The 25748-nt window shown below is 46.4% G+C and overlaps 1 protein-coding gene across 1 annotated transcript in view; it reads right to left on the bottom strand.

The window, feature by feature from the left end:
* LOC131263162 (protein O-mannosyl-transferase TMTC2) overlaps window positions 1-22886 on the bottom strand; it is a 129627-nt gene extending 106741 nt beyond the window's left edge. The window contains exons 1-2 of the mRNA XM_058265320.1: window positions 22865-22886; window positions 11238-11336 (exon numbers count right to left, since the gene is read on the bottom strand). Of these exons, the coding sequence (XP_058121303.1) occupies window positions 11238-11323 (86 nt within the window). The 5' untranslated portion in view covers window positions 11324-11336; window positions 22865-22886. The remainder of the gene's footprint in view (window positions 1-11237; window positions 11337-22864) is intronic.
* Between the last annotated feature and the right edge of the window lie 2862 nt (window positions 22887-25748).

The raw sequence follows: 25748 nt of genomic DNA on the forward strand, positions 1-25748 counted from the left end.
CACACTGCGGGAAAGCGGGAAAGGCGCGAGGGTGGTGGTTGGAAAAAATTTAATTAAATCCTGTTATTTTACCGAAATTGGCAATGCCATTAACTTCGGGCGGTGGATGAAGGACTCCCGGAGGACTGCATTAGACAGGCACAGGTAATAAGCAAGCAGTGCCATGTTTTCACCTTTGCCCTCCCAGCCGAAGCCACCCGGGGCGGGGTGGGGTTTAATTTTGTTTTCGGTGCTCGTAAAAAGTGCACGGACAAAAATGAGGTTTTATTTAATGTGGGGTTTCCTGTTGCCGGCGTGAAATCACCCAACATGCTATTTACCTCCAGCAGGAGAAACAAGAGATAATTTACCACACAATATTGGACACTAGGCTAGATGGTTATAAACTGTTGGGAAAATTAGAGACAGCAAACGATATTGTTATTTTTGACCAAATGATTATGCAACAGAACAGTTTTCCTGAAATGTCAATATTAAGTTGGTACTCGTACAAGTAAACCTTTCTACAAAACTCGATAGCGAAATCGAACCACTCTGGTCGGAAAAACAAACTCCCAAAAGCTCATAAAAACCGATCTTAGTGTGGCTACCGAAGCAACAAGCGGCGTTCGAAGAGTCGAAACTGAAGAACTCTCAACATAAACCGCAGGCAAAAACTTCGCACCGCTCGTTAGCAAATAAAGTTTCACAACGACTCAACTTTAACGTTTCTCGACGTCCTTCGGCCTTTTTTTCTACTCTTCTCTCCATCTGGCACGTCTGGAACCATCGACAAAGCAATAGTGTTTGGCTTAATGATTTCATGCCTTATCCGAAGGTTACAAACACGATACGCTTGGGTAAAAGCTATTCCTTCGATAGAAAGTGCTTGTAACGGTCATTTCATTTTTACGCTCTGAGGTTCACCCAAATGAGATACGTTGTTCGAACACGGAATGGAGAAAAGAGAAACCAAAACATAAGAATGTATTTTAGCTTTTTTTCCAAGAATATAAATAAGACTCACGTAGTGAATAAGTGTGTGGAATGCATGTAACCTGATAATTTTCGAAGGATCGAAGGATGATAATTTTATTATTTTTGTAATGTAACAGAAAACAATTATTTTGGAAGAATACAGTTTTCCTCAATTTTTACATGACAATAGAAGCCCTTTTGTTCGTAAAGTGAGAATCCAGCATATTTTATAGAAACAATATGACATCATGAAGCATTCCTAAGAATGTTGAAGGTGTATAAAACTCTTTGTTCGGGTAGACTAAGCACCAAACGTTCATTGTCACTATCGATCACCAGCGTCACCATCGGAAAGCATTACGAAACGCGCCTTAGAATCCACCGGAAAATATTCCTCCATTACTTTTGTCGTTTCTGGCTGGTGTTTTCCTTCCCCCGTTTTTTGACTTTCCCTTTTGGGAGGCCTTCATTGAAGGTAATTTTTTCCCGCTCGTTTAGCAATTCGTACCGTCGACATAAAGGGAAAAATGGCTTCGTCACGGCAGGGTAAGGCAGGGCACGCGTGTGCTGGTGCGCCCTGCCTCCTTGCTGGTACCTTGGTGGCGTTTGCGGTTTTTCCGGCTGGTCGCAAGAGAGCTTAGCGGCAAGCGGGGGCGAGGTTACGCTTGACTAGAACGCTAAAGCCCGCTAAGGATTCCCCCTTGCACGCCTGCCCGGCCGACACGCATACCATCGCCCAGATTGCTATCTCCCGCCCCTAGCAAAGGGAGGGGAAGAGCACGTTATTGTGCAGGTTTTGTTTTGTTCTGGACTTCTTTTCTTTCCGGAAAACCAAAGCAAGAAATATTCGGCACCAACAGCTACGGTTTCGACGGTTTCATTGACACCGTGGACACAATGCGAAACAAGGGACGGAATAAAATATCATGACCATGCATAAACTCGTGACACACGAAAAGTTTCCCAGTTCGAGCACATGAAAAGGTGAACTGCAAAGACGAGAAGATCGGGCCGTAAACGTGGATGAGTTGGTTCGTGCTACTTTTTCACTTCCCCGTTTGCCCTGGTCTTTTCACGTCCGATGGCCCACGAGTACCTTTAAGCTTGACCGGAACGATTCGGAACTCGTGTATGACGAGATAGACTCGGAGATAAGGATGACGAGTCATTTCACAATTCGACCGGAAGCGAGACGATTAGAATTGCTCATGGTCATGTTGATTTGATGATGGTTTTATCACACTAGATTAATCCGCTCGATTACCCGCGTCATATCGGGACAGCAATTTATGTTTGGAAAGTGGTGGATTTTTGTCACACTTCGGTTGCCTTACAAATAAACAATCACTGTGCATTTCTGTTAGGCAGGGAGTTTTACTCGTATTTGATCGACACGTTGAAGCGAACCAGCAAAAATAAAAAAGGCAGTATAAAAGCAGGTCCTATAGTCATCCTTATCTCTGTAGTGACTGCCTTTGATGAACATTGTTTCATACATTTCATGTTTCCAGATGGCTTGTTAACCTATTACAAGGGCGTGCTCATCAGAAAGAATCATCAGAATTGGATAAAAATTCGATTTTCTTTCCGTCGGCATATCGTAACACAAGAAGATAAATTGTTACGCACATCAAAGGTCATAAAAAGCAAAAGGTAAATAAATAATGGCTTCCACGGCAACTAAATTTCATCATCCCAAGACCCTCTCGTTTGCTTTCGTAGATCATTTTCTTCGATCGGATACGATTTGATTTAATTAGGATTTAATTCTCTTTTCTTGACACTCATAAGCCGCCAACCATCGGCGGCGTACAACCCCTCGATTCGAGACATCGACAAATCAGGGGATTTTTTGGTTATCATTTTGTTTTTCCACACCGATTGCCCTTTTTCCCGCTTTCTGCCGGTGTGTCACTTGGCTACACTCCATCGAGCAAAACGGGCATTCCCGGCCCGGCGCCACCGGGGAGGGACGGTGTTCGTTTTGATTAGCGGTTCTGAGCAAATATTTGTCTTCCCAAAGAGATGGGCTTTCAGCAAAAATGGTGCCGGAATCGGCCGGAGCCATTTAGCAGGAGTTTTCCACCGTCGGAGGGGGCGAAATAGTGGTTCGATACGAAACGGCGCACAAACGAATCCGAAATGAAACGGAAACCGGAATCGCCATCAGCGCGTGAACTCTGCCAAGTGTAAATTGCGCCTGAAACAACAAACGGCACAACACGCGGCCAAAACTCCTGACGGAATTAAGTGTTTGTGCTTAATCTCGTCGAGATTACACAGGGAATTAACGGTCCTTAGCGACGGTTGCCGATCGACGTCGATGGTTGGCCGTCTTCGGGCGGGGACAAATGGGAAAGAAACGTGACCTAAGTGAGGCACCACCGGGGGATGGGGGGGGACAGAGCCGGAAACGCACGGACGGGCTGGGGCTACAAATAAATTGACCACATTAAATCGATTAAGATAAGACCTCTTTCGCCCGCTGCGGAGGAGGTGGTGGCCGGCGTTAAATGGACGAACTTGGGTCAGTTTAGTCTTCATTTCCGTCCCTCATTTTACTCCATTTTCCGCCGGGCGGGAGGTGTCGATCCGGTGGTGGGGCTTTTTTTTCGGAATCGACACCGGCACCCGCCGGCTGCTAATCTGCGCCACATTACGGTCCGTTAATCTGCGCGCTGGCGTTGGGATGAGTAAGTACGACAAAGAGATCAGACAAATTTGTGACGCGGTGGGCGGATGGGGACGAACTTTGAAATGCTCCAGGGCTTGGGAACGGCAGAGAAATGGTGGTAAATATTTTTGTATAAATAATTATCTGATTTGGTCGGTTTGAAAGTTGATCCAGATTACGGACAGCGGGATTAAACTGTTTGGTTGTTCAGTTCGTCGTTTGTAACCCAACAGAACTTGTCAAATAACCACGATAGCAGATCAGGATCAAATAAAAACGGTTTAATGGCGATAAAAAAATATCATGTTATCTGTATTGCAAAATTATGCGTGCACTCAGAAAAGTTAATCGTATTTATTAATGCCGTTTGTTTCAATAAACGTTTGGATTCGATTATCAGTTCAGTTTGAGCTCATTTTGCATTGCAAGTGAACGGGGAGAAAGAATAAATGGTAAAATAGAATGTATTAAAATAGAATGAATTTTGCTCTTATTTTAAAATATTTTGACAATACAAATAGTACAGATAGTTTGTAATACCTTTCAGTTATATCAACATTCCTTAAGTTCGTATACATTAAGCACTTTACTTCAGCAATGATCCTTGTTCATTTCAAACAACAATATGAATAATTCGTTGTAAGACTTGAATACATAAATCAGTCCCATAGATGTGTAGATATTAGCACATTTTGAGTTTTTGGCAACTTTTAAATTTTTCTACCTTCCTATTTGTTTTTATAGATCGACGGAAATAAATCGATAAAAAAACCCTTCTATCCCACATTGATGTATGGAATCAATTGCAATGCATTCACAACACTTCATAAATCAGATGTATCGTCATGCCACCGAATGACACCATATGAATATCTCCATCCGCACATGGTAAGAAATACGCAAGAGCCGCCATCTCGCCATAAGGCTTCCATAACGCACCTTTCGTGCACCATTGCGTGCCTTCCGTCCGCGGTTTGAATCGGCGCCGGTGCCGGAAATAGCAACTGTTGCTATCGAAAAAACTGTTGATCGCTTGACGGAGCAGAAACTATGCCTTCGTTGCCTGTGTGTGTGTGTGTACCAGTGCCCGCATGTATGTGGGTCACCGGCCGGCCGGGAAATGTGGCCAAATCGGTTGCGTGAGGGTTCGATTTTCTTCGCCATCCGCCGGATCGGAATGGAATGGCGGAAACCGTGCGCTATTTCCGGACCGAACGAACCCGACGACAACCGGACTCGGCCCCAGGCCGGGAACCTTATCTCGGGGGTATGAACTATGCGAGTCAGGAATTAATAGCCAACTCGGCGTATCGGTCAATAAAATCACTTTTACGATCACTTTCAGCAGCAGGCCCAACGTTGCCTCTTTCTTTTCCCATCGCGCGCCCCTTTTCCGACCGAGCGGGAGGGGGCTGAATGCAGCGGTTCAGTTTTTCCGACAGGAGACGACCATTTCCTGACAAATGACCTCCTCCGAGGCCGGTGCGCCAGATACGATCGGAGAAGTTGTTACAACCACGACAAAACGACCGCTTTCAGTCATGGGCGGTTGGTTGGGAGGTTTGGCAAAATTCGTGAGGGGGAGGGGGCCCAAGAAAACACAACCGCCGATTTCCCGAAATGCCAACCCGTCATGCAGCGAATTCCGTTCGCTCCGATCTCGAAATAAATCGCTCGGTGATATCGAGATACCCGCCGCCGGTATCGGGTTCGTTATTAATTTGGACAACCGTACCGTTTCGTGGGGCAACGGACGGTTTTCCACTCTTTTCCATTCTTTTCCCGCATTCCATCGCAAACCCGGGGCGGAAATGGAAGAATCCATCGGTCGATGCACGGTACACCGCAAGGCATGGAAATACCGCACCGAAAATACCACAAAACATATTTCATTCGGAAACCCCCACCCTCCAAACGGAGCCCGGAAAACCCCCCTCGGTAGCATTAGATCATAATTTTCATCAATCATTGTCATTAGATTGCTTTTATAGGAGAATAATACTGCGCCACCGTAGACGAAAGGAAGAAGTCACCCGGATCGTTGCTTGGCGGTAATGTTCGTGGTCGTACGATGGAACCACACCGAAACCAACGAACCCACACCGTCGCGCGGGAAAAGAACTCCACCGCGTGTCTGCTTTCGTTTTTCTCAAACCCGGTCGTCTCCGGGACTGGTGAAGCTTTTCTTGATTTGCGAGCTCGGAACAAACAACGCCTTGTGACTGTCTGCCTGATGATCACAGACCAGGGGCGTGTGTGTTTTTCTTGCAGTGAGAATGGATTTAGGAGTCGGGAGAAAGGGAAAAATCGATGCCAACCCGTGAAGGGACTCAAGCAGAAAAGCGTCTTTAAAATCATGAGGTTAATTTTTCATACCAACGAACTTTGTCGGTCTCAAATAAGGGACGAGAATGAAGAAGTAATTTAGAAAATGGGGAATAAATGACAAGCCACATGTTGATGCAGAGGATGTGATAGAATATGGTATACTTCAGTGTATGATTGAAAATTAATAACATGTTTGTGATGTGTGAAAATATGTGAAAATTTTACAGTTTAATAAAACACAGAAAGCAAGAATTCTCGTAATTATCTTGAAAATATTGTACCAATTAAAGGTTTTACTAACTGCCCGTCATGATAGTGCACCATTATTAAATTATCATACACCAAAATAAATCACTCTTCATTCTTCAACAAGCGATACTATCCTAGCGTTTCTTGCAATATTTATTCGACAAATTGTTTCCCCATTACATCGTACATTATTCTCATGTTCTCCCTCAAATCCATTCCCAATCAAACCCGTTGCTTTTTTTCTTTACTCTACATTGTGGCTCGTTCAATACAAATTGATCCTAGTTCGAACAATGTCAGGGAGCCTCCTTATCATGTGGCTACCGTTTTTCCTGATACATTTTTCTGTTCTCTTCCACCCGCAAACAATTCTCCGTCAATCACAGGTAAATGTGTTTATCGTCAGTTGGTTAATAATCGAGCAGGTGGATGATTTATGAGCGAGCTGCCAAAGCTGACTAACGCAGCCATACACACACACATGCAAGGGCGCATAAACACACAAATGGAATGCCGAAACATTTTATCATCATTATTCGAATCATGTTGTGTAGAACAACCGATCCGTTGCGCTCAATTTTCCCATTCCGTGTCTCCAACTGTTACTGCTTTATTTCCACTGTTTCCGACACGAGCCACGGCGGGACACGCGTTCTCCGGCGAAGCACGGTGTACACGGGCTTGTCATGTTCGTCCAACGACCCTCACCCGGTGGTCCTTTCCCCGAAAACATCGGCTCGCTAAACGTTCACGTCGGCCCGATACCCCTTTGAGTGAACCGTCGGGCGCTGGCTTCGCTCATACAGCCCCTACCGGGAGCAGTGATTCAATTGGTCACTTTTTTCCTTGTCCAAAACTCCAACCCTTCCCCCCTACCCTTGGAGTGGATGGTCGCGCACCCTTCCGGTTCGGTCGTTTTTCGTTTGATTTGTGCTCGCTGATACATTCCTTCCATGTTCAATTGAATAGTTTATCAATGTTGAAAGAACCGACACAAAACAAAGAGCCACGTTCGTTCGATGCTTGACTACCGAGGGCCGTGGCGCAGCACATTCCCCTTGCCCGTGCCCCAATGCCGACATGTGTATTTTTCCTTGCCGGATTCGAGCGGCGGGGAAGAGTTGCTAGAGTTTCGGAATAAAGGTGAGTGACAAGACGGAGTAGCACTAAATGTTCAGCACCGACCGGTGTGTCTGGTAGCTCTATTACGGAATTCCACCTGCGAGCTGCAATCAGCAGGCGAAACAGCCGGAAAAACGGTTCGTGACCGTCCGATGGAGACGCCCAGTACCTCGTGGAATGTGAGTGCACATCGAGTGAGGAATTTGATCAAAATAGCTAGACAGGTGTATTTGGCCGGGTCGCATGTACTTTTCTTGCAGCAGATGGCACAGAAAAGTTTGAAGCATACGTTATAGAAAGAGTTGCCGTATTGAACTGGTCACAAAAGATCGTAAAATATATTTTGTTACTACACGGAAAACGTTTTCCCCCTTTTTTGGCGATTGAAAAGATTTTAAATAGCTGAAAATTGCAAAACATGTATTTTAATGCTTAACTTTTCAGATTATATCTTTTACTGTACCCAAATAAAAATGTTAAGGCAAGGGTTAAAAGTGAACAATATTTTTAAGGAAAATGTTTAAAACAAACTAATTTATATTAAATGAATCTGTTCCAACAAAGATTCCTACACAAAAATAATTACCCCTTTTTAAATTACGATATTCATATATCAGCGAAATATTTCTACAACATGCTTAATAAGCTTCCAGACTGGCATTATTAAAGACTCATCAACAAATTTGAACCATTTTCAGAGATGTTGAAAACAAGCTACCTCGGGGGTTCATATTTGTACCGCATTATGAAACTCCTAACAATATGGTAACGAATATGCCCGTTTTTTCACCACAAACGCAAGCCATCCGATAGCCCATTATAACAGCCATCAAAAAGCATCCTATGGCGATTAATCAGATCCTTTTTTCCCGAACACCAGCCATTCTACACTGCAGTATGATCCCATCCCCGTCAGCATCCTCATCCTCATCCTCATCATAGTCATCATCATCATCACAGCGGATGGGCTGGTGTCGGACTTCCCGCTGGGAAGGTTTCATATTGCTCGCATGCGTCATTAATTAGTCGTCGAGAGAAGCACGACCACGTCCTCTCAGCGCCACACGTTTGTTCTAATCGGGCGGTGAAAAAGTTTCCTTTTCATCTGGCGTAACGAGCACGCCTTTCTTTCGGTCGCCCGGCAGAAATTGACCAACCCGTTCGTTAGGGTGTGGGCTTTTTTCCCGGAAACTCCGCATTGCAGGTCGATCCATTGACGCCCGATACGATGGCTGCTGGACGGTACTTCATGCTAGCGTCCTATATAGAATGGTTGCGTCTAAAATGAAGATTCATTCATGTAACGTGAGGAGAAAATTCTTGGTAACAATCATGCATCATGGAAAATGTTCAGCAGATGAGATGGTTTTATGAAGGTTTTCTGAGAATTTAACACTGGTAATTATTACTAACATTCTGTATACCTATTTATTATGTTTGTCTAAAACATAGTTTTCCCCAAGCTAAGCACTGCTTTCATTAAATGGGAAAGCCTCCGGAAAGGGCTATTTACAAAACTGTTTCCGAGAATCACCCGCAGAATGTGTCCTGTTGTATTGCTGGAAGGTAATCACTGTGGTACCAATCAATAAATTCTCATCCTTATTCCCACAGCGTTTCTCGCTCATTCCTCCCTTCAGGACCATTGCCAACCTCCCCCCCCCCCCCGCTCGAAGGCGCGAAAGTGACGAAAGATAGCGTGTACATAATTACCCGCAGGGTCAAAGTGCTGTCGGATTCGTCGGGAGAATTCGGTGTTCGTAGCACCTCGTTACGTGTTCCCAGATTCGGCTGCCGATAATGTCTCCAATATCTCACCGCCGCTGGCCAGTTGTTGCCACCGCCAGGCTACACGCACCCCCGACTCCCTTGTTCAACCCCCTGTTTCAAGAATCGGATATTCACTCTAACCGACAAGAAAATTACCGACAATTACAAATTCACTTTCCACCAAACAAATCACTTCCGGCCTTCCGACGGAGCCGAGGTGTTGAACACACGAACACACTACCGCCGTAGCAGTGGGTCCTCCGAGCCGGGGGAATTAGTGTGCAGATTGTCCTTCCGTTAATCAACCCCTCACCCTGTGTTCCATTTACCCGCACGCGTGCGTTTCTTGGGTCTTGTTTTGTGGCCGATGTTTAAGCGGAAAGCGGTGTCATTCGGTTTCCTATTGGATTGAAAAACACAAACCGATGTGCAGCTGGTTCCGGTCGAATGGAGGAAACCACTTTGCACACGGGTTGTGGATTTAAAAGGCAACCAAGGGCGACTTAAAGCGCCCCATAATCGTTAGTTACCTCTGTGCGTACGGAAACGAATCGGTAGCGGAAGTCGTTTGCAAGTTGAGGTGGAAAATTGCTCCATATCTACATAAGGCCTTCAGGAGGTTTTGTTTCGAATAACTAAACTCTGGCGAAGTGGGGGAAGGTGCCTATTCTTCCCCCTCCTTCACTTTCCTTCCGAAAGGATCATTATCACATATAACCCAGAGCTCGAAGGCGTTCGATATTTATGTGCGTGCGAGAAAGGCAAAAACCCACCCCTACTCACACTCACGTGGATGCACACATGTGCTCGAAGAGGACGATTGTTTTGACTGAGCGTCTTCGCAGCCGTACGCGAGCACGTTCGGAAGTGAAATCGATGACACCGTCTGACAACCCCAGGCCCGGCTCGTCAGTTTGTCAGGTGAGGTTAACCCTGACGGGCCCTTTTCCCTTTTACTTCGGCCGCGTGTGGGAAGATAAATTGAATCCTACGCAACCCGAAAGCGCACATACTCGCATAGATACGCACACTTACACCCCGAAGGTCCATGTGATCGCGTTTGGGTTTTGTGGTTACCAAACGGACGGGCCGCCGTCGGTGCCAAACCGCAAGAAAGGCCAGAAATAATCCTGAAGCGATGGAATAATAACCATTTCATCGCCGCCGAGGGACGAAAGATGTCCCGGCTCGAGGAAAAAGGGATTCCTATTTCCTCCATCGCCGACCGTGCTGTAGTCGGCCAGCGGTTTTCCTTCCCCGAGACGAACGGGGCCATAGAGGGGGTGGCGGTGCGTTTGCGATAATACACTGCATAATCTATTATGTGTCACATTTGGCTGTGTAAGTGAGCACGGTTTATTTGAATATAAATCTTCTTAATGTACTTATCTGCCAGCAGACACACCGTTCCAATCGGCATTGGGTCGTTTTGTGGCGTAATTTCGGATGAATGTTCGTTTCCGCTCCTTCGAATGCTGTTGAGTTCGTTCGCAAATGGTCTAAAAATATCTAGGCCGTAAGGTTTAGTGGTTTGATTTTAACTAGGTACGAAATTCGAAGAAATCTGGGACATACGGATGTCCTTCCTAGCTTTTACACTGTACCTATTCTCAGTAACTGTATTGAAAACGAGTTTCAAATATATATTCCAATCATCATAACATTACTACTGCCACGGAATGTGAAATTCGAAGAAAATTGAAGTCCAAACATTTCTTGGAAAGCAGAGAAACGTAAATTTGTTTTGTAACTATGTGACGAATAAAAAAAAATGTCATAGGTAATCAATAAAACATCGCCAGTAACGGATAATTTAGAACTATGTTTGAAAACCATTAACCTGGATATAAAAATGTTTTCCCGTAAGAAACTAAAACGGTTATTAAAAAATAACTTGTGAGTTTTGCTTTTAAAAGTTCATAAGAAAGGTTATTATTTTGAGGACCAGAGGAAGAAAAAATTTTGTTTAACCCCGCGTCAAATATTCTTGGAAATATTTCACACGTAATACAAAAATAATTCTTATTATTTATTATGAAACCCCATGTAAGATAATGTAATAAAAGATTTGTTTCACCTATATAAACCAAAATTGAAGGTAATCAAGACCGATATATGCGATTTGTTTGACGCTTACCTGTCATCGTAGACGAATCCCGCGTTCAGCGTGTTGATGTACAGCACGAAGGCCAGCGAGCAACAGCCTAAACTAACGTAATCCATGCTGCAACGAAAGCTGAAAGAATAGATTCCGGTTAGTATCTGCACTCTGCACAAGCTCAGCACAAACATGTGGCTACAGCTACGGAAAGATTGGTGAACAATTATACCGATACTCTGTGCACGCCGAATAAACGCATCGCTTTAATCCCACATTTGGTTTGAAATGATACCTTTCTCCCCTAACCCGGGGCCCGCGAGTGTTTTCCCCGAGAGGAAGGCCGTTCCCGAGGTCGTGAAAGAGGATTGCTTATTTCGCAACTATCGATTCTAGATTAATTCCCCGCCCCCTCGAATGGCGATGCGATGAAAGGCTTCCGGAAAGTATCCGAAATCGTTCCGCAACAGGTCACCCCCAACGGAGCACATACAATCGAAAAAGCGAGCGAATCGGACAGGGCTTTTCGGGGGCCAACCTTCCTCCCCCCCTTTCGGCCCTTCGATGGTGCGCGTCAAGCAACCGAAGTGCAACCATCGGCATTTATCCAATCCGCTTTCACAAAATGGACACGCCGAGCGCTTCCATATGGCGCCCGGGTTTGAACGAATGGCGAGAGTAACATCGAATCAGCATTTCGATTGGATATCGATCAGCGGTACAAGAAACATAAACGCCACAAGCCTATATATCGAAATAAAGTGGCCACTCGCATTGGGGGTCCGGTTGTTTCTTTTCCACCCACCCGCTCGCATGGTCCGCTCCTCGCTCCGATTGGGACCTTTTGCTCGTCTGCCCCCTTCCGGTCCACTAGCACAGATTATCGTAATTAAATTCGTATCGAAATTCAATTTATGCACAATTTTGCAGCCCACGGCGTTGGCCCGATGGCGCTGAGCTTGGGAACTACAGTACGCCGTTCATTACGACACCGACGACGACGACGACGACCACGAGAGAGATGAAAGGCCGAAAGGATTTTCCCAGCATGCCGGGATGACACTGGAGGGTAAAACGTATGCGTGTGTGTGTGTGCTGGGTCGGCCCGGTTATGGAACATTTATTCTCTATCCATGCACACACGCACACACAGACACACATAGACGGCAGCATCGGTCGGTATGCTGGGCAAACAGTAAAAACCGATAATTCTCAATACTGTCCCGGCTTTGGTCATTAAATCTGAATAAATTGATACGCTTTGGTGGCTTGCGGAGGGGTAGGGGGGGAGGAAGCAGAACGAGGAAGAAAGCAGGGATATAAATCGGTTTAGTGCAGCACCGGCCAGCACGTGGGAAAAATGTGCATTACCCAGCTTCCAGCCAGGAGGTGTGTGTGTGGAAAACACGGCAAATGGGAAAAACTCGCTCGACCGTTTTCCAATTTCTCAATCCATTATGCCCGATGTTACAGGCTGGAGAGGACACAAAAAATTACGATAAGTGGCACAGGGTGTGGACTAAGGGAAGGGCGGAAAAAAAACGCGGGAGACGAACGCATAAATGTTTCCAGTTTATGAGACAGATTTATATCACCTTCGCACGAGAGCGGTGGTGATTTGCACGATACGGGGAATTGCCCCCGGACACATTATGGTAACGGTCTTCCCCCGTTAACTTTTTGCTCGATTTGTATGTAGAAAATTGTTCTCTATTTTGTATGCGATAAAAGTTTTGCTTGTTACATAATTTGTTGACAACAGTTGCAATAAGCGATGTCCGAATAGCCAATTAAGTTACATTTAATTAGCCCCTTTCTTTGTGGCACAATGGAGCTCAAAAGTTGTGCATGTGCTTAGGAAACAGGTATTTTACATCCGACCGACGGGAAAACCAAACCGGGTGCACGGACAAATGGAGCGGTACGCTTGCGATGCGATCGTTTGCTTTCCCACTTTCAATATATGCCATTCATCAGAGAGCTTTTTAAACTGTTGCAAAAATCTCCCAAAAGACACTCACATTGCGAGTTTTTAGCCACCGAAGGCAATCCCGGTTTCGGAAGGTTTTGGATAAGCCTTTTTATTTCTTCTGCCTTCAACTAAAGTCTGGTTCAACAGTATGGTTTGAAAAAAAAACAGCGTTCCATTTCGTTGTACGAAATGAAACTTCACTCCCCTGATACGCTTCGGTTGGCAGAAACTTTGGCTCGGATGATGAACACTCATACCCGTCCGTGGCACACACACACACACACCCAAACACCCCGAGGAAGTGGAACATATTCATGCGTCGACGTATGATTTTATCGTACAACGCTCATTCAGCGTCAAACAATGAGCTGAAGAGGGCTGCCCCGAGCCTCCGGTTTCCGGTGTATCCATTCGCCGAAAAATATTCAACGACCGGATGAAGGGACGCCATCATCGAGATCAGGCTGCCGGGGTTTTTCCGGCCGGGTGGTGGTCCTGGACCCGGCAGCGAGGATCTCGGTATGAAAATTACACATCAGCTTCAGCGCCACCAGGACGCAGCAGCAGCAGCAGCAGATTGGGTTGGCTTTTCATTGCATATGTCATCTCACCTGAGCTTTCCATTCAGGACCCCGTTCGTCTCCCTGTCTCTCTCCCTCTCACTTCCCTGTGCACACATAACTGCATCCCCGGGTGTTGGATTGGATCGCTCGGCAGGTTTTCGGGGCCGCATTCCGGTTCGAAATTCATCGCTCGTTCCGCGTGGCCGTGATGTGTGCGAGCGTACGTGTGCCACGCGTGGGAAACGAGTGTGCACCCAACCGTGCCGTGTACGTGTGCGAGCGTCATTGTGCGTGTTTCAATGTGCAGCACACACACACGGCGGTTTGCGGATTTTCCGGCTTGCCGGTATAAAAGCCTGCACGCTTTGTACCAAACGCAACCAATGGGGAGAGGGCAGGGGTGGGGAGGAGTGGGGAGTGGCCAAGCCGAAGTCAAGTCAAAGTTAGCTAACGTGATTTATGCCAAAATTAAACATTTCCACGTACAAATTATAATCAAAAATTCAAATTCAAACCACCTTTCGCACCGCGGGCCTGCAGGGAAAACTCCCGGGCGAAAAGGTGACTCTTGTCGCCGTCTGAGGGGGGGGTTGAGTGCGAAGGATAGTGTTGGACGTTGAATGAATGGCTTCATTGGAATTTTCGGGCATCGTTACCGTCACCTTCCGGCTCGATGCAGCGCTGCAAACGTTCGTTTCTAAGGCGTGCGCTTCATGCGCGGTTATCTCTCCGGCAGAACGGTGAGAGCCCGTGAAAAGTGCACTCAGCGCGGGAGGGGGGATTTTCATTAACCTTCGCCAGCGCTCGACATAGCCGGGCTGCGCTGGCGGTGCATCTGATGCGAGAGCAGTTTCTAAATGTTGCAAAATTAATGCACCGAGGGAGCGAAAGGTTCTGATAACGATTTACATACTGTGCACGTGGTGGAGCTGCCAAAGAATGTGGAAAGCCCTTTTGGAGGGCGAATATATAATGGAACCATTTGCACACTTTTGACGAGCGGATTACAATCGCTTGACATTGCAAGCATTTTAATGTCAACAATTAAACTATTCATTATAGATATTTTCGGGACTTCCAAGTAATAATCCAAAGTGTTTTCCTAGAAACCTTCAAAAATAAAGAGAATGAAAACCATACATAGTCAAGTCAACAACGAGCTATAAGTAGGCACTAGTGAAAAAGCTTTCAAACATGAAAAAATAACTCTTGCATTCAAAGCAATTTTTCTTTATTTTAAAACCTCAAGAGCAACTGCACTTGACCTCGTTGAGTTCGGAAAACTCGACCATTAGGTGCAACAGTGCAGCCGAACAAGATGGACTTCCGCCTCGCAGCTGATTCTTCTCCCAAACCGGAAGTCTTTTACTCGTGCTGGCCGAAATGTCGAAGAGCAAAAGGCCCGCGTTTCACCTCCTGCCTCCTCGGGTCGGCCCGAAAAATACCTCCTCGCGAAGGAAGGGCCAACAAAACGTTAGCCAAAATGTAATTTATTTCCTCGCTTTGCTCTGCTTGCGCTCTGCTTCATGGTAGATGCTTCTCCTCGCCCCAAAAACCGAACGCATAATGGCCATTCTTTTTCGTGTACGTGTTGGTGCGTGTGTGTGCACAATGAACCATTCTTTACCGTGGCGGGACCGAAGAAAAGGAAAACTCACTTTTTTTCCGCATCGCAATGCAGGAGACGTGTGTGCATATGTGTTGGGCAAAGAAAATGAAACGGAAAAGCTTAAAGCTCCATCAACAAAGGGAGCTGGAGGGTTAAGCAAGTACATATTGTGATGGATTTATTTACCCATCGGTGCGATGGATTTTCCACCTGGAGCGTGGAGTGTGGAGTGGATGAGAAAAATCACATTTGACGGTTTATTTTCCACCTTCGCTTTCCGTCTGGTAAGAAGCAGCACAGAGACGCCTTTGTTTGTTCTTGGGTTTTGTACGTTTTTCGGTTAGATATTGATCAAATTGCTTTTTCAGTTCCAAAACTCAAAACCTTTTCTAAACTATACACACACTCACGTGCGGGAACAGTTTTTCACATCATTCAATCGTACGAACAATCGTGTGAAATCCGTCAACCTTTTGTGAGATTTCCTTACTTTCCAATCGAGCTTGTGAAAGGCACGGACGAAAAGAAAAAAAACCTCTCCGTCGAAAGAATGGAAACAATCTAAACTTTTATACTAATTTTGGATCGCGTACGAGCGTACTCCAAAAGTGGAGTCGGGATGAACCGAGCAAAAGGTGAAAGAACGATGCGGCACGAAACCCGAGCCGGGAAAACCGGTAGGCAAACGAGTGAACTTTAATTTTCACCGCCATTTTCTCTTTATTTAGATTTGCCGTTCGCTTTTATTTGTCGCATTCTCCAGGTTTCATTTTGCCTCCCCACCACCAAATGGCAGGGTTAAAAGCGCTGCGATGGAATGGCCAAAACGGGGCCCGTTGCACGAAATTCCTCAGAAAAAAAGGAGTTTCTTCCCTTCGGTGCGGAGCGTTTGTTCGTTTTCCTTTCGCTGGCCGCTCGCTCGACCGGGTTGCATTAATGGTGCTTGAAACTTAAACCGATGCTCATTAAAATTAAGATGGCTTCGTATTCTTCCTGCCGAGCAGTTTTTCTCTTTCGCTTTCCGTCGGACTGCTCCAAATGGGCCACAACCGGGCCTGGGGAAAAGGAATGTTTGGGGGCCGAGCCGAGCTACCCAACCGCACAAACACCCCTGCAGGCAGTTTCAGATAATGAAATTTTCGAGAAGACAATTTTCTTCAACCTTTTTCCAACCGAGGCATTTTGTTCCACCCCTTCCACACGCCTTCGGCCGGCTCTTCAACCCGCGCCGGCTCCGTTCAAGGAGTCTCGGGATCAACATTGGAAAATAAATAAAACGGAAAACTTTCTGCAACTTTCCCATTTCCTTCGTACATTCTGCGATCACTTTTCCCGCTTGGCCCACACTACTGTGCAATGGCACTCTGGCAAGCACTAGCGGGCGACGGTGGTGTACGTACGCAAGGGAAAAGCATCTGCAGGATGTCACGGAATGAACTTTGCATTGGCCGGGGCCCCGAAAACCCCGCAAAACGGAAAAGCGACCGCTCGGAAATCGAGAAGGTCGGCCGGACGCGGGAACACTTCGTGTGGAACAGATTTTCCAGCAGACTGGCAGTGAAGCCCTCGCTTTCGGGCAGGCCAATCGAAGCGCGGCTCCCGCGGCCAGAGGAAGGCGTTGTGAGAGCGCCCGAAGGGGGAAAGTTTGGCCACCAGAAGCCCGCCAGGGAAAACGGGGCCCGTATGCTGGCAAAAATTGTGTCTACCATTCGGCATCCCGGCGTGACCCGGACGTTTCGGAAAATGGCCGCCCCCAATGGCATCGTCGGCTGTCCATCCGATCAGATGCACATTTCACTCGAATGTTCGGGGTGTGTGTGTGTATTTTGTGTGTGTGTGTGTGTTGGAGGGAGAAAAAAAACAGCTTTTCTTTAGCTTTCCCTCTGCCAGCGGTTCGTTCGACTGCTGATCCGTAACATATGCAAATTTTCGATTGTCAGCTAGAGGCTCGTTCCTCAAGGGCCAATGGGAAAGCCCCGGCAAAACCGAACCGAACTGTGGGTGGAAAACTTTTCAAACTGCCAAACACTCCACCCCTTTCGGCCCGGTCGCCCGGGGACGGTAGAAAGTTTCCCGTTCGTTTCTCGTCTTGAAAAGCCGATACCGGTCTTCCCTCCCGTCAATTCTCCAGCTCCATTGGCTTCCTGCTCATTGCATCATCACACACGCAAACCGCTAGACAAGAATGATTTTTATGTGACATCTTGTGGTGTTTCTTGTTTGGGGAGTGTTTGGAGCCCAAGCGGTCCTGTTTTGACGATGCAACTTTTGCTCCCCCTTGGACGGATGGAATTTCGTTCCTTTTTCCTTTCTCAACCGTCTTTTGTGTGCTGATGAGTTTGTTTTTGTAACTTTGTTTGCTTTCCCTGCTCTTTAGCTGGTGCAAGGATTTTAATTTGTATGTTTCTTCATTTCAAACTAAAAAAAAGAACTTAATATATTTAACAGTGCACTTTTCAATTTGCGGTTAAAACTTCAAGTTTTTAGTTCTTAAGTACTGACAGCTTAAAGCAAATTTTAAAACTCCCTAATGAGGGGCATTGCCAACAAAATTATTATTCATGCATTGTTTTTTCTGCAATCATTTTCGCTCGAATCATAAGTCAACCTACGAACCTACGAACAATAATATTCCCTTGGAAAAAAGGATTTAAAAAAAACCACTCCATTGCAGCAAGACCATTGTAAACAGGAAGCTGATGAAAGTTTCATAAAACAATCATTCCATAAAGCCTTTTGTTAGAAGCGGCTTAAGGGCTTTCGCCCCTTTGCACGCATCGAGCTGAATGTAAATTCTGGATGCTGTTTATAAACTGTGGGTAAATTTCAATCTCGATATTTTGCAGCACAAATCCTCAAAATTCCCGCTTTGTTCTCCCGGCAAACGCTCAAGCTCACCGGAAAACTAATTCCGCGCGAATCGATGAAAATTAAAACATCCATTATCGACCGCCGGCCGCATCGATTGCAACCGCGACCGAATGCCAAAAACACGCGACCAGCTGGTATTTAGCGAATCCAATTCCGACCGGAAAGGGTACGATGCGTGCGTGATGGTTCTTTTGTGGTGGCCACGGGTGGCGCAGCTCGAAACTGTCGTGGATCGTTTCGACAGGATGCTTCCTGCATCACGCCCCAATGCCATCCCATTCTTTCTCCGTTCAATGCTACTAACGTTTTCAATCGGCATCACGCACTGGCGGCGGCCTCTATGCTCCGTTCGGGAAAATGGGTGCGAGAAAGGTTCGAATTTCCCGGGTGCGGTCAAAAGTGTTTTTGTTGCCGTTTCCGCTCGTTTGCGCCGGTTGAGGGCTCGTATTTCGGTTGCTTCCCGCGTGGTGTGGTGTCGGATTTGCCCGGGCTGGAGAACCGTCCGTCGCTAGGAAAACCGGGGGCTACCGGTTCATCGGTCGCGTTTGTCAACCGCAAAACAGCCAGCGAAAATAATGACCATTTAGCTTCTAGCTTTTTAGTTTGTTTTTTTAAATTTTATATATGTTTTTAGCTTCTATGCATCAGTCAAACTCGAATTTTGCGGTAGTAGGAAGTTTCATAGGAGAGGAGAAACCAACATGTTTCACTAACTTTCTTTAATTCTTATATCACGAGTTCATAGCTCCCGCAAGTTATCATGAGAATAACAACTCTTTTTTTTAAAGATGTTAATCAGAGTGAACAATAATCACGATGATTCGAATCTTTAAGTAACCTCTTTTGTTATTTGAAACGTGTAAAAATATCTATTAGTCGTCGAGGAGATTTGAATCCTTAACAGGGATTCGAATCCCGAAAGAGTGAATGAGTAAGTAAAAGAGTTGCTAGTCGTCATAGAGATTCGAATCCCATATAAGGATCTGAACCCCAAGGGTGAGTAAAAGAGTTACTAGTCGGCACAGCAAGCCGAATCCTAAACTGGGATTCATGCAAGCGTTGTGAGAATTTTTTCTCAAGTGTTACATTTTCAAAAGATTTATTGTCCTCCAATTATCATAACATGAGGTGAGATACTAATTACGACTGGCCGTAAAAGGTATACCCTTAAAAGTACTGTGGAAACTTGCAACCATCAGGATTTTTGTCTGCAGGGTTGCATTTTCTTCAGACCCTCCTAATTATACAAACATAACATACCAATTAAAACTGACCGGAGAAAGGTGTGATGACTGGGGATAATGATGTCCTGCCCATTTTCTACCGTAGGCAGTGCGGAAGTAAAATAGCGGTCTTCTTCATAATGGTTCAACACCATGTTGTAAAAACTACCCTTTTCAAATTAATCATGTTCAAGTGTTTACCCTGGTGTTGTATGTGAACCATAGTAATTATCATTGACATTCAAGCCATCATTAGTGAAATTTGAGTGCTTATAACGAGGTGGTGAGGCGTATTAATTTAGTAAGTTCGGGCTTGTAACATTGATTTCGTACATTAGCCATACGCCGCGGTACGTTGACTGTGTGCTAAGCTTAGTTTTAATTAATTCCTGACCATCCTCGCCTTCCAGATTGACGCTGCAAATCAAAATGGGTAACGGAAGCAAACATGGAAAGAAAGCGGCCTCCAACCACCAGGGGCTCCAGCCCCGTTGCAGGCAGTAGCTGAGAATTGGCAATCCCTCGAGCACATTCCACGGAAGGTCGTTTCGGTGCATAAGCAGTTGCGTCATAAAAGCTTGCGTCTCTTCAGCTCGCGCCAGTGAATGACATTGATGGGCACCGGCTGGGACCGAGCGGCAATGAGGCCACAACAAACAGTGTGACGCCCAGAGTGCGCCAAACGACCATTCCCACAGCCCCTAAAGTGAGTAGCTAAACTTGCCAGACTGAACCTGCAGAAACCCGTGGGTAAATCTCATCAACTCCTTCCCGAGAAGAGCCAAGCCACCGTTTTCGCTCGTTTTTACGACGGCGAACTTTCGGTGCTAACTTGTGTAAACCTAACGATGCTGCCCGGGTAAGGGCACAACCGAACGATGCTGCTGCTGAAGCCGACCCTGTATGCTGCAGTGTACAGTGTAGCTCATTGTTCGGCTAATGGACGCGGCACGGGACGGTTTCCATCTCGCCAACAGGAAGCAGCCCGCCCATAACGGGCTGCACATCATCGTCTTTCACATTTTAATAATTCCCCGCCGGGTGGAGCTAAACTCGCCCATCATCCTTCCCTCCTCGCCAGCTCGCCTCTTCTCCGGGGGTCTGGGGCCTGCTCCTTGGAGGTTTACGTGCGACTCATAATCACTTTCACCCCTTCTGCCAGCCCGACACGGCCCGAGTCCGCGCCCGGCGAAGGCATCCTTTTTCGGGCCGGAGCTTTATCCTCTTGCGAGAGCGAAGCCGTTCGTAGCGTTCCGCCGTTTCGTGTATTCATCAGCAGTTTAATGGTATCCGTAAAGTGTAGCTCCAACCAGTGCCTAAGATGCCTTCCCGGTAATGCTGCTCGGAACGAGGTTTCACTCTCGTTCTTTTGTTGCCATTTTTCCGCCTTCCTCGCCCACCGGGAGCGGGAGTATGTGTGAGGGTTTTTGAATGTGTTACGAGCTCGGCCCGCTGTCGGATTTTGCGAGCCGAGGCAAGGCCATCGGAGGTGGGTAAGTTTTACAACAATTTTTACATGCCAGCTTTATGCAGATTTAATCAAACGTAATTTATTATCTTAATGGTGTTTTAATGCTTGCCTATGAATATAAATTACCGTTCCTCAGGGCACACAGGAGCAACGTACAGCGTACTTCCCAAAAACACCCACCACTGACCCGCCGATGCCCCCTTTGGTTGGTGACCGTTTATCTTGGAAAGATCTCCCTTCTTCGTCCTCTGACCATGAAGGATGGTTGGAACTATCGATGCAAGTGGACTTTATTGTTACAGAAACCTTGCCACACCATTTTGCCATACCGACCAGTGACTGGCCACTTTAGCCGTAGCACCGAACGATGACGTCCGGGAAGCAGGCCATCTTGGTAAAAAATGGCTTCCAAAACTAAGTCCTCCGATGATACGCTTCGATCGAAATGGACTCCACCGTTCGGGGTAGGTGGTGGCTCAAACTCAGCTGGCAAAGCATAGTTCCGCTACGAGTTCTTCCGGGATCTTGTCATAAAACCGTCCAGGCAGTGCAGGGAAAAGGCCAACACAGGACGCCCCCGCTCAGTGGCCAACTACGCCGAAGCGGATGGGAAGGAAATTAGTTTTATAATTATTTCGTAGCGCCCGTCCATCGTTCGGTAGCGGCAAGCGTTCGGCGAATAAGAAGCCGCCAAGCGATTGGAGCACCAGGTGCATCCAAGGTGTAAGGAAATGAACGGGACCGCCGCTTTGCAGGCTTGAAATCCTCGTTAATACTTTCCCGTACCCGGTGTAGTTTGGGCGCTTGGTCAGTGGAACGAACAAGCATCGAAGAAAATGCATCGAACCCGAGGATATGCGGAGTCGTATGCGCGGTGAACAAGGAAAACTTTTAATTAAAGATTAACGCGTGTACCTCTTATTAAAATGAGCTTCGTAGACCTTGGCATTGGAATATAGAACTAGGGCAAGTGGCTATAATGCACACTATATTTTTGTGTGGCTATTAAGCTAAATTGAATGTAGGGTAAGTTGTTTTAATCTGTTTAAGACTTAGTGCAACGTGGTATGTAGTGTTAGGAGCGATTATATGAAAAGTATACATTCTATTAGCAATGTGATCAAATTAAGTAGTTACCAGTATATCTCTCGGGTGAAGCTTAAGGCCAACTGATTAATTGAAATGGATAACGACATCATAATGGAATGTACCAGAAACGAATCAACAACGCTCAAATACTCACAAATCGATGTGTAAATGAATGCACCGTATTCTCATTCCGGTGCATCTCTGGTACGAGGTCGATTCAAATCGATTTCGTATTACAAACATACACAGACACACCCAAACTGCACTATAATCGTGCCCAGCTTCATGATAATGAACTTGAATGAGTTCTGCATCCAATAGTTGCACGACGTGGACCGCCGATCGATGTCCGATTGCAGGCGGAAATTCATTCAGACTGCTGTTTCGTTGGAACACAGCCGGTTGGTAATGCAGTGGCATTACTGGAAAGAGCCAATCGTGCGTAGGGTTTGCTTGTTCCACACGACAGCGTAATGGATCGTGGTACATAATTAAATTGTGCAGGAAAGCTGACATGTTGTCATGTTTGTTGTGGCAAGCAGTTCGAGCGGACTGGATGTTTCTATTCTTTTGAATTTGACGCACTGTTTCCAATGTGTGCTGTTGGTTGGGTAATGGTCAAACACTGGTTTCATAGAATTACAACACAGAAAACGAAACGGAATGTATGTTGGCTCCGCTCGGAAAATGATTTTCAATTTCGATTAACTTAACTGAAGTTTGGACTCCCATCCCTTTGCCCTTTGGTCCCGTAACAAATTTATCAAACACGTCATTAATGTGAACGCCTGTGTCAGACCGTGTAGCGAAGTAAAGTTTCGATTGGAACACTTACTTCCCCGACCGGCCGATTACACGCCTCACTCACCTTGACTTGTTGCGTTGTACCATCGTTGCTAAAACGTTCTTTCACTTGCAGAGCGGCTTTTGACGGTTGCTGGAAAAATCATATTACGGTTCACGGTTGGCGCATTTTCCGCTCCGCATGCACGCACCGCCACCGACTCCACCGAGACAAACCACTGCCAGGGCCGCCACTCACTTTGCTGGCCGGAATATTTAAACTTTCCGCAACTCCACTTGAGCTTTTGACTTTTCTGCGTGACCCTTTTTTGCTTCTGCCGCCGGCGGTATTCTTTTGAACTTTTTTTTTCTGTCGCGCTCTATTCTTGCCGTGGCACAAAAGTAGCACTTTTATCTCGCTCACAATTTCGCTAGCGTTGGGCGTTGTTTTTTTCCTCCTCGGTGCCTGGAAGAGGAAACCTAATCACATTTAAAATGGAAAAGAAATAGCGGAAACATAGTTTATGCACAGCGAAGAATACAAACACCAGAGCGTACAGTCGGCTTTCAGTCGAGGGGAAACGAAAGGCTTGTCCGAGCGAAAACTATCCACCAAAGTGCGGAGGTTTGTTTCAAAGATGTTGCCAAACTCCTTTCCGGCTAAACTCGACTGAGGTAATTCGTATCCTTTCTCGGCAGCCGCACAGTAGGGAACAACTATTTCCGACCATCGTTCCCATGCCGGTTCGCCGTGGACAGCTGAGAACAATCACTTTATCGGAAACTTTTTTCCCAGCACCCGGTGTCACAGAGGTTGCTGTGATGAAACAAACGCAATTCTCTCTGACGTTGACGATGCCGGCAGGGCACCGTCTCCACGTGGTTGCTTTGTTTTTCCTTTTTCTGTCATCTGTGATACAGCTTCTCTGTAGTTGCCGTTTTTCTTTCGTTACATGCATTCAGAAGGAAGCGAGACGGGGCCATCCTCTGGCCACGGTCAACGTTTTGGGGTCGCGTGCTACACAATTTTCACCACGTTGCCCTCAGCTGTAAACTATTTATGTAAATTTTTGGCAACTTCTCCGCAACGCGTCGCCCTTTCATCGGTCCAACGCCAACGAACGAGCTTCTCGTCCCCAAGCAAACTAGAGTTTCACAAGTTTGGTGAAAACTTGAGTTTTTCCTCTCCCCCAGCCATTTTCTGGCAGAAATCGCCTCGGGTCAGGTATGCGTCGCCGACTGGTTTTACCTGACTTGGTTGCTGCAGGAAGATATTCCTTCCGACAAGAAAAGCTTCGGATGAGTTTCTGGCTTCCCGCAGAGTGTGGATTTTTCAGACATCCTAAACACCATGCATGTATGAAGTATCTGTGGGTAAGTGTGTGTGCGCGTTGGCTTGATACTCGATGGTGCAAATTCTGCCGTCGTGTGTCGCCGCGAAAGTAGGAGACAATAAAGTTTCCACGCCACCGACACGAGCATACCTTCAGACTGGCTTGGGCTAAAGCTGAAGGATTAGCGACGGAAGCCAAACTGCTGCATCCGTGCGCGTATCGAATATCGTCTCATCCACTTCATTTCCGTCCGCCCGCATACCGCACCTCCTCGGGGTTCCAGTGTTCCCCGTGCGTCACTTGAGAAACTCAACCGATTTCCCGAGTTTTGTATGTTTCTTTTTTCTCTCACTCTCGTTTGAAGTCAGATCATCAAAATGTTTTCCACACTTTCGCCCTCCCCGCAGGACCGCGGAGATGTTCCGATATTTCGTTCGGAACTTTTTCCGTCCGTGTTTCTTCGCACGAAGATTTCTTTCGACTGCGGAGAAGAAAAACAACCGAAAAAAGACAATCTCACTGGTGTGGATTTCGTTGGGATTGGTGTTTTTCTTTCCCTTACCCGAAAAACCACTGACGACGTTTCGCCGGGTGGACTTCGTTCCGGGTGTGCCCTCTATTTGTCGGGTATAAGTTCGGCGTTCGGAAAAGGCAAGTTATTTGGCTGCCGATGAAAGTTTTTCTCTTAGGAAAATGTCCCTTTTATTTGTTTTCCTTTTTTCTCCTCTGCTCTTCCACGGCTCGATATCGCACCGAGTCGGGGCACCCACGAGGGAAGCTTTTCATTGAGGATCGCGCCGACGAAACGGAAAACTCTTCGATAACGGTCTTCGTCGGGCGGTTGCCGCGACACCGGATTTCGTAGAACGGAAAACGCCGAGGACGGAAGAAATACTAATCCAGTGCTCGGAACATTTATTTGCCGAGTGGAAATGGGGAGGCATAAAAAGAAAGTGTGTACGCAAAAATTGACACTGAGCTCCGTCCGTTGTCCTTCGAAGCGGTGAAAGAAACGTAATAATAACATCAAATGAAACCCAGAAAGGAAGGAACAAAAACCCCTGGACAGACCCATCGGTCGGGCGAATGATGGAAATGACGAAAATTCGTTTCTGAAGGAGGAGAGTTTTTTCTCCAAGCATACCTTTTTTCTGCTTTGTTTTCGTGAACAAATACGCTCACTGATGGACCATTTTTGTGAAGCTCGGAAAAAAACCGGAACCGGGAGACGATGGGAAAGCCCACAAAGAAACACGAAAAAGGCTGGAAGCTGGTCAATGCTTGTATGTTTTTTTTCCCGCCTTTAACTTACCACGTGTTCCACGTCAAATGTGTGAAACGTGTCCATCTTCAATGAGGATTCATTTGGGGCACACGGACCCTCGGATCCGGATCCGGATATGAACAAAGCGTCTACAACGGACCAGACCGAAACCGTCCGATTGCCCAATTCGATTCGAGCGAAATAAATATCCCTACTTCCCGTACCTGCGTTAGAAGAAATCCTCAAAACGATACGATGGGCATACGAACAAAATGAAAGCAAGCTGAATGAAACGGACAACAAATGGAGGATATTGCGCTTTTCCGTTTCCGACGGTTTTTTTTCCCCCCTTTGCTGGTGGAGCAAAGATT

This window comes from Anopheles coustani, chromosome 2, assembly GCF_943734705.1.
Source record: "Anopheles coustani chromosome 2, idAnoCousDA_361_x.2, whole genome shotgun sequence".
Taxonomy (NCBI): Eukaryota; Metazoa; Arthropoda; class Insecta; order Diptera; family Culicidae; genus Anopheles; species Anopheles coustani.